Genomic DNA, 8731 nt, shown 5'->3' with positions numbered 1-8731 from the left:
TCACGGCCGATTTGTCTAGACAGTAGTGTCTAAAGAAAGAACCATTTTCTCTTTGAATTGTCACTGTTGGTCCCCAGTGAAAAACGTTGGAGAAAGTAAAAGACAGAGAGAGAGAGAGAGAGGCTATGGAGCATTGAAGCTAATGAGCTATCTGAGCAAGGCTGAAGTGGCTGAATTTAATAAGTTATTATTTTGTCTTTAGTGAATAAAGTAGTCATATAAGTTCTATTTGTTTATCTATAAAAGTATCAGGGGTGAAATGTTTTAGCTATTATTTTCAGCCCCTTTTATAGGGAAAAGTTTGTTTTTCACCCCCTCTAATTTGTTTTGATGTACACGCAAGGAAAACAATAATGTTTTCATCTTAAAAGAAATGAAAACATATATAGTTCAAGTAATGGAAAGTTTTACCCCATTTAGGATGCATCATAATAAAAATGTGTTTTTTTTTTTTTTTGTACTTAATACAGCATACATACAACTTTTCAACATAGCAATAGTGGGACTCGAATTCTACCGAAAAAAATCCATATTTCCACTGGGACTACTCAGCTAAGGTGCCAACCGACCGAGCCACCACTCTGTGATTCCTAATAAAAATGTTTCAGCCATTAAAGAACTACTTAATGACTTATTTGCCAAAATAAAAAGCGATAAATCGTTTTCAGCTGTTATCAAACAGTTTCTTGAATTCAATTGAATCCAAGGTTCAAAATATTTCAACTGTATAGGTATGCACGGATAGTATCAATTTTCAGGGTCACTGACAACAACAGGAGTTAGGTGATTTCAATTGTTTTAAACCGGTACATTCCATCAAATTAGGCCAACCCAAAAAATGGTAAAGAATAAAAAAAGGGTTTTAACTGCTCAAAATCTTAAAAATCTTAGTTCCATCCTAGGAATGGAATGAATCTTGACCGTGGATTGATGTCAAATCCGTAGTCAAGATGCAGTTTATAGGGGGGTTACTAGTAAATTAAAAGGTGGCTGTAATTTCAGATTTTTGAAAGGTAGTAGAGTCTACTTATCCCTAAAAAAATGTGTACTCGAAACAATGATACTTAGATGACTTAATCTGAATTAAAATCTTTCATACGTGGCTTAGTGGAGTGTATTGAAGGAGAGAGGTTCACAGCCAGCTTGGCTTTTTCTTAGGGGTTGAAGCCATTCGCTCTTCTTCGGGCTTGTTTCTCTCTCAGCACAAATACATTGTCTATGTTAGGGTGGGAGTTTCTTAACTACAAATTAAAGAGGTTGGGCACGCTTGGACCTTTCTTCATAAGCTTTCTGACATTGAACATTTCTTTATGCCTATTAAGGTATTTTTAATTTTCCCATTTTCATCCATCTCAATTAAATGTGTTTTTCAAAGCAGGCAGTTATATATTATGTAAAACTAGCTAGCTAGGTGCCCGGTTGGGGAGGATCGAAGCGCGGCTTCTGGCTTTTCAACGTGGGCCCCACATGAACAGCTTATAAGCTATATTCGGTGAAAAATCTGGAAAGCCCAAATCAACTGTCAATTAGTCATTTGAATAGCTTATCTCAACTCTCAAGGGGTTTAAAACGGCTGAACTAGCTTAGCTGAATCTTCAACTCAACCCTCTTAAACAGGCCTTAGGTTCCTTTTCACTTCTCCACTTCTGAGTATTTAAAATTTTAAATGGTCCAAAGAAATATAAAGACTGTAGATTCTCATTCACAGCATAGCTCAATGATTCTATTCCCTCACCATTATCACCACTGATAGCTTCTTTAATTTAACCAAAAAAAAAGAAGGAAAAAGATTCTTTTTGGAGATATCAAGGTCCACAGTGGAGAATCATTCTTTTATTACTGTTGATGTTTGCCACCTGTAAGACTAGTCCAATAATAATTAACAAAAATTATACAACCCATGATGAAAGAATTAGTACATGTTGATGCCAGAATTAGTATATGATGAGGGGAATAATAGTCAGAATATTGCTCATAGGGCTCATAATCTCCCCTTTAATGATCTCAATCATTAACCTCAAAGAATGGAAACCCTCAAGCAAATAAGAGCTGCATGCTCATGAGGCTCGACCACAGGATGGAGAAAAAGCCTAGCCTACAATATAGCCACATGGACTCTACTCACAGACCTAAGACCAGGCCTGGAATTGAAGTTTGCAAAAGAAATAAAAGTTGGGTTCTCGTGCGTACTCTCTCGAGCAATGAGTCCTTTATCTTACAAAAACATCGCTGTCCTAATGACTTCATAGCTTTTAGAGAGAGAGAGAGAGTGAGTGAGAGGTACAAGAATAGATAGATGAAGAGAAGAAACAGAGAAACAAACTCTTACATCATATACTCAACTTTATGATCCAAGGAAAAAGTGGGATCCAACATTTGGAATTTCGAAGAGGAAAAAAGAAGTTTTCTGGAAGGAAAGTAGTTTGTAATGCTCATAGTAAGCAAGAAAGGGAGGACAAAGCATGCTATTAGCTATAGAGCTCTATGTTCATCATAAGCTTCTGAATGGCTGTATCCTGTATGGTCACCTTCAAAAGCTAGCCATGCTTTAGACAATCCATTTTAATTAGTCTGCTTACGTCAAACCAAGGCATGCTTCTTCCTTTTTATGCGATTTAGTCGAGGTAAATATCAGAGAGAGAGAGAGAGGACAAAGTGTAAATGGGTAGAGATATAAAATGTGAAAAGGGAATACACGAGCAGATCACTGCAGACATGAATACATTCTCCTGGGCTATAGAGAGGAGAGATTTACAACAGAGAAACAAACATTAATGAATTGATTAAAGAAAGAACAATATGTGCAGACAAGACCTCGTTAGCTTATTTTAACAAATCATCAAGAACACGGTTCCTTATATTAATGAGTTTGCTTACGTCAATCCAAAGCATGCTCTCTTTCTTTCTCTCTCAACGAGAATGTCAAGGTGTCTTTGAAGTTTGAGAAGAAGAATATAAACACATGCTTGAAAGAAAACAATAATTATACCCATCAGGGTGTTGGTCAGAATAAAAAATTGGGCTACCCATTTATCATTTGTGGGCCTATAACCAAGAATTTCTTGAAAAAAAAAAATCAGATGATTAATCATCTATCTGTATATTAATAGGGTTTCAATGACTCCAGGTTTTTTTACTGTATTAATTCATATTTAAAAAGGCACACTAGGTCTTGACTCAGTGAGTAGTGATAACCCAAATGCTCCCATAAAGAAGGAACCTGAGCTATATAGAGTATTAATTAGAAAAATTAACTCTTATTCTTTACTAATATCGTCATTATGATGCAAGTTAAGGGCTCGTTTGGATATCTTCTTTGTCACTTTTGCTACCCCAACAAGAATAGCCAAGTGGCATTGAAGTGATTGTTTTGAAAAGCAACCACATTTTTCTTTAACATCACAAAGGACGAACATGATTCAAGGTCTTGCCCAGCCACTGCTGACCCTGTAGCTAGGTAGGATCGGTGGACCTGGCTGGCCGGTTTAGGATTTTTTTTTTTTCCAGAAAAGTATGAAACCAACTTTGTGTTGGGCTAGGGCTTGAGGCGTTGGCCAACCCAACCCATTCCAACCAAAATCTAACATGTCTTCATATTTGTCTATGCATACGATTATAATGCACATATCTATATCATGCAAGGTCTTTAAAATCAGACCGGACTGGGAAATATTCTAGGGATCGGTTTTTGGGTTGAATAGTCCGATCGTTTAGTCCAAACGGATGATCCATTCTAACAAAAAAAATTAAAAAACTAAGAAAATAAAAAAATGGCCAAAAATCATAGTTCGGGGCAATGGTTTAACCATCTGAGTTAGTTTTGAGGTAAAACAGATGACCAGTTCCCAGTTTTTATGGTCTGATTGTCTGGTCCAATTCAGTTTTGAAAACATTGATATTATTTCTATCAACAATTTTAATTTTGAAGGTAAACATTTTCTAATTTCATGTAAGCATGGTAATAATGATAAACTCAATATCTCAATGAAGGTCCATTTGGTTTGGAATTTGATGAGGATAGATTTGGCCCTCCATTGACATCACGACACATGGCATATCAGAATAGCTGGACTACATCCTAGCATCACCTAGGTGACAACTTGCCTTAGCCAAAATTGGGTCCCAACTGGCGACCTACCTCTGTCGTCGACCTCGTGACCTACTTTTGTTGTCGACCTGGTGACCTGCCTCTGTCACCAACCTGGCGACCTGGCTACCTGCCTCTGTCACCGACCTGATGACCTGGCGACCTACCTCTCTAGAAGCTTGTCAGTTATCTCCGAACCTTTCGGGATTACGATGCATAACCGTAAGCCTTATCCTCATCCCACCCAAATCGGAGGGAAACGATAAGCCTTATTAATTGGCATGTTATCCTCCTTCCAAAGCGGAACAGACCCCTACATCGTGGGTTGAGGATTTCAGGAGCGTTTTGTGAGACCTACGACATCCCAACTATATAAGGGCATCAGCCCCTGAGACCCAGGTAGATGCGCAATTTAGTTCTCGTAGCTCTCCAGCTCTCTCACATTTAGCTATCTTAAAATCTCTGATTCGCTAGCTTAAGCATCAGAGTGCCGACCCCGGGTAAAGCAACCCGGGCACTCTGACACTGTTTCCTTGCATGTCACATCAGAGCCACCTATCCAGCTTGTCACCATTCAGCTAGGCATCAGAGCCACCTCCTAGCTCGTCACCATTCAGGTAGGCATCAGAGCCACCTCTCTAGCCTGTCACCACTTAGCTAGACATCAGAGCCACATCTCCAGCTCGTCACCATTCAGCTAGGCATCAGAGCCACATCTCCAGCTTGTCACCATTCAGTTAGGCATCAGAGCCACCTCCTAGCTCGTCACCATTCAGCTAGGCATCAGAGCCACCTCTCTAGCTTGTCACCACTCAGCTAGACATTAGAGCCACCTCTTCAGCTCGTCACCATTCAGTTAGGCATCAGAGCCACCTCTCCAGCTCGTCACCATTCAATTAGGCATCAGAGCCACCTCTCCAGCTCGTCACCATTCAGCTAGGCATCCAAACTACCTTCCAGGTAGGAACCATTTAGATAGGTGTCCAAGCCACATTTTAGGTAGGGATTATTCAGCCAGGCATCTGAGTCACCTGTCAGCCGGGAGCTGCCAAAATGTACATCATCAGAGTTGGAATGTAAATCCACCGAAATCAGAATGAAAATGGTCTATTCCTATTGCATGTTTGGTTCAAATGTGAATTAGAATTAGAATCAAGATCAGCTGGAATGGATTCTTCTTCCCAATGGAGAGGGAGAGAATGATGATTCCTCAAATGGGGAAATGCCATTCTAACATGAATGAAAATAGAATTTCCAAATAGTTAGAATTGAAATGAACCTCCGATTCAATACTTCGTGTGAACCAAATGAACCCTTAATTAATCCATACATATTTTTTCAAATCTAAAAATCAAGAAACATTATGGCAAAGTGAGAAATTGATCTAACCGGCCCGAACCCAATCCCATCCTAACCCATCCCCAGAATGATCCGATTAAGGATAGGATTGGATTGGATATTCCCAATACAATGTTGCAAAAGCGGTTGAAACGGTGTGGGCACGGGCTTGCCCTGATGGAAGCCGATCTCGCTGGATTGACCTCACCAGGCCCCACTTGGACCCCTACTGACCCGATAACTCGATTCATCCAACATTCCTGCATTCGGGCCCTACGCGTATCTCTTAAGTGAGTGGGATGTGGGCACTGGGTCCACCACATTAAAATAATGGACCCTGTCAATGATTTCCCACTCAATCTGATTGGTGTCAGGTTAACCCTGGGGAGATTAATTGTTTAAAGGAGAAAAAGCTTCATATATTTTAGAAACCCAACAGTAGGAATACCAAACCCGGTTCAATCTGATTGAATTGTGATATTTGGTTCAAAGCTAAGCATGTGGCCGGGTCGGTTACAGAACCTGAACCTGGTTCTAACTTGAAACCCATGAGAACCCCCGTCAGATGGTCAATATTCCAAGCTTAACTATCAATTATTATATTACAGAATAACATCAAATCTACTATAATTTTGTGCTCTCAAGTCTCATCCCATCATAAATCCAAAAAAGGTCTCATGATGCCCGGGGCTCTCGACCCAGAGAACCCCAGAAAAGACAAACTAAGCCCCACCCCTTCCCAGGTCACCACGTGTCAAGAGTCATCAGCCATGTGTACTAAGCCTAGTTTCTCGGGCGTCTACCCCTTCTCAGTTCTCAGAGTTCAAGGAAGGGATTATGGCCGTTTTGGGCTGTAGAAAGGGAGAAAGGGAAGGTCAAAAAAGTGCAGGAAAAGTGAGTGAAGAGTAAGTAATGCAGTAATGGTAGGGCTTTTAGCTCTGTACATGGCAAATAAAGACGAAAAAATGGCCATTTTTGTTGTATGCTGACATTACCGGCTGCAGGCAGTGGTCGGGCGGAGGGTGACCGCCGCAGCAGCCGAAGCGACATCACGCGAGGGAACCGTGTACGGGTGACAGCAGGTCACCCCCTATCTAGCCCCACGTCTGCTGCCGGTCCGGTTGATACCCCACATTCACCTCGATCTTCTTTCCTCTGCACGCTCACTCCCAAATTTCTCATTTTTCTATCTTGCTTACCCACAGCCCAGAACAGACCTGAAGCCACAGTTACTATTTCTGTATTTCACCACCCTTTATATTCAAACCCGTCTCTTCCCTCTGGCGCCCTTCATCAGAGCTCAAACTTATACCCAGAAGATTAAAAGGAGGAGCAGAAGAGAAAGATACACAGAAGAACTGCCTTCGGCAGTTCAAACTCTGTTTGCTTCGTTGGGCTGTGATCAAAGTAGCTTTTAGCCAAGACGGGTCTACCGCTGTGGATGCTTGGGTTCGGCGCGGATCGCTTGCGAGCCGACATGAATCGCTTACTCGCCTTACTGTTCCACCAGGTATATATATATATATATATATCTTCCATCTCATCTTACATTCTGGGCTTGCATTGCATTTGAGAATACAGTCTCATCATCATCCAAAGGAAACGAGATCAATTCAGGGTACTAAGAAATGACAGAAATCACGATACGTCGAGATTCCCTGATTTCCTTCTATCTATTCTTAGAAACCGGGGAAACTAAAATGGGATTATTTCATGATATATGTGGCATGCAAATGTTGTCTGCGTAGCAGCAATAAGAGATTTGAGTTATGGTGATTCAGGGAGTCCTGGACGAGCAGTTCTTGCAGCTACAACAGCTTCAAGATGAGACTTCTCCCAACTTTGTTTTCGAGGTCGTCACCATTTTCTTCCGCGAATCGGAGAAGCTTCTAAGAAATCTCAGAGGTCTCTTGTAAGTTATAACTCTCTTGTCTAACAGGCATAGTAATACTAATATCCCAACAGAAGAGAAAAAGTTGAAAGACAGTGGAGGAGCCAATGCATTTTGGGTTCTCCAAGAATTTACTTTTCTTTTTATGGCCTTTTCCTCGTTTGGGTTACAAAGAAAAACAAGTGGGGAGTGCAGACTTTTTCTTATACTGGAATGCATGAATGGTGTTTGACAGGTTGGATAGAGAGTTGTCGGATTACAAGAAGATGGAAATCCATCTGAACCAATTTATGGGGAGTAGCTCCAGTGTAGGAGCTAAGAGGGTCAGAAACGTATGCGTTGCCTTTCGCGCCGCTTCCGAGCAGAGCAACAGAGCTGGGTGAGTTCCTAAGAATTCCTGCTGTTCCCCCTTTGCTTCTCCATTTGCTGTCATATATAGTTCAAACGAAGGAGAGAGAGAGAGAGAGAGAGAGAGAGATTGAAGTGTTTCTTAAGTCTTAATGACTGTATCACTGTACTTAGAGAAAAAGAATGCAATTTTGTATCAGATGCTTGCGAGCGTTGGAGCTGTTGGAGCACGAATACTGCTATCTCAAGAATAAATTGCACGAACTGTTCCAAGTAAGTGGGATTAATTTATATAATCGTGTAAAGTTTAAGAAAAAGAAATCAATGCTTTTCCTTTATGATAATTCTTGAGTGACAAAGCTAGCTCTGATGTTATTATTATCAATTGACGAAGCAGCTAGAGCAGCAGAGAGTGATGGCAGCAGGAGTGAGGTATCCCATACAGGGCTGAGACATTAATTTAAAGGGAGACCTGTGAGGCTTGAAGTTGGAAGAAATATTTCAATATTCTGTTTCTGAGTACACCTTTAAACGAAGCTCAAAGAAGAAAAGAAAAGAGGAAAAGGGAGGCCTAACGTCTCTGCCTTTTCTTTAATGTAGAGTTATTCTTTGACGCCTGTTGCATTGTAACTTTGAATACAAAGAAATCGTACTTCGAGGGTGAAGATGCACCTGTGCTTCAAATATCAGGATTCATGTGTAATCTTTAATGGGTTCCCAAGTCTTTTGCTCCTTGATGCTTCGCCTTATGACACTCGTCTCAATTCAGTTATTGAGCATCAAATAGTTTCAGAATCTCTCTCTCTCTCTCTCTCTCATGCACAAACTTCAATTTGGAATCAAGTATCAGATAAAAATGTAGCTTTGGTTGTGAATGTGAGGTTTTGGAATGAAGAAAGTAGAATGTTTTAAGCCTTGAATTCCAAACTTTTTAGCAGGCCGGTTTTAAAATCTTTGATCCTCGATCGAATTGAAGTTAGAGTTAATCAGAGCTGGACAAACCCATTCAACTGATCAAAAGAAAAAGTAGGTCACTGACTCACTCTCCAGGTTTTTGACAAACCCGA

The 8731-nt window shown here is 40.6% G+C and overlaps 1 protein-coding gene across 1 annotated transcript; it reads left to right on the top strand.

Annotated features, from left to right (window-relative positions):
* The first annotated feature begins 6441 nt into the window (after positions 1-6441).
* Positions 6442-8353, top strand: LOC104590579 (pseudo histidine-containing phosphotransfer protein 6-like). The gene is made up of 5 exons (XM_010249292.3): positions 6442-6935; positions 7207-7337; positions 7552-7695; positions 7865-7937; positions 8062-8353. The coding sequence occupies exons 1-5, from the start codon at positions 6867-6869 to the stop codon at positions 8113-8115; spliced, it is 471 nt and encodes a 156-aa protein (XP_010247594.1). The 5' UTR covers positions 6442-6866; the 3' UTR covers positions 8116-8353.
* The last annotated feature ends 378 nt before the right edge of the window (positions 8354-8731 follow it).

Source organism: Nelumbo nucifera, chromosome 2, assembly GCF_055504915.1.
Source record: "Nelumbo nucifera cultivar China Antique chromosome 2, China Antique-T2T, whole genome shotgun sequence".
NCBI classification, from domain to species: domain Eukaryota; kingdom Viridiplantae; phylum Streptophyta; class Magnoliopsida; order Proteales; family Nelumbonaceae; genus Nelumbo; species Nelumbo nucifera.
Note: the sequence above shows the minus strand (reverse complement) of the source record. Positions and strands in the feature narration are given on the sequence as shown.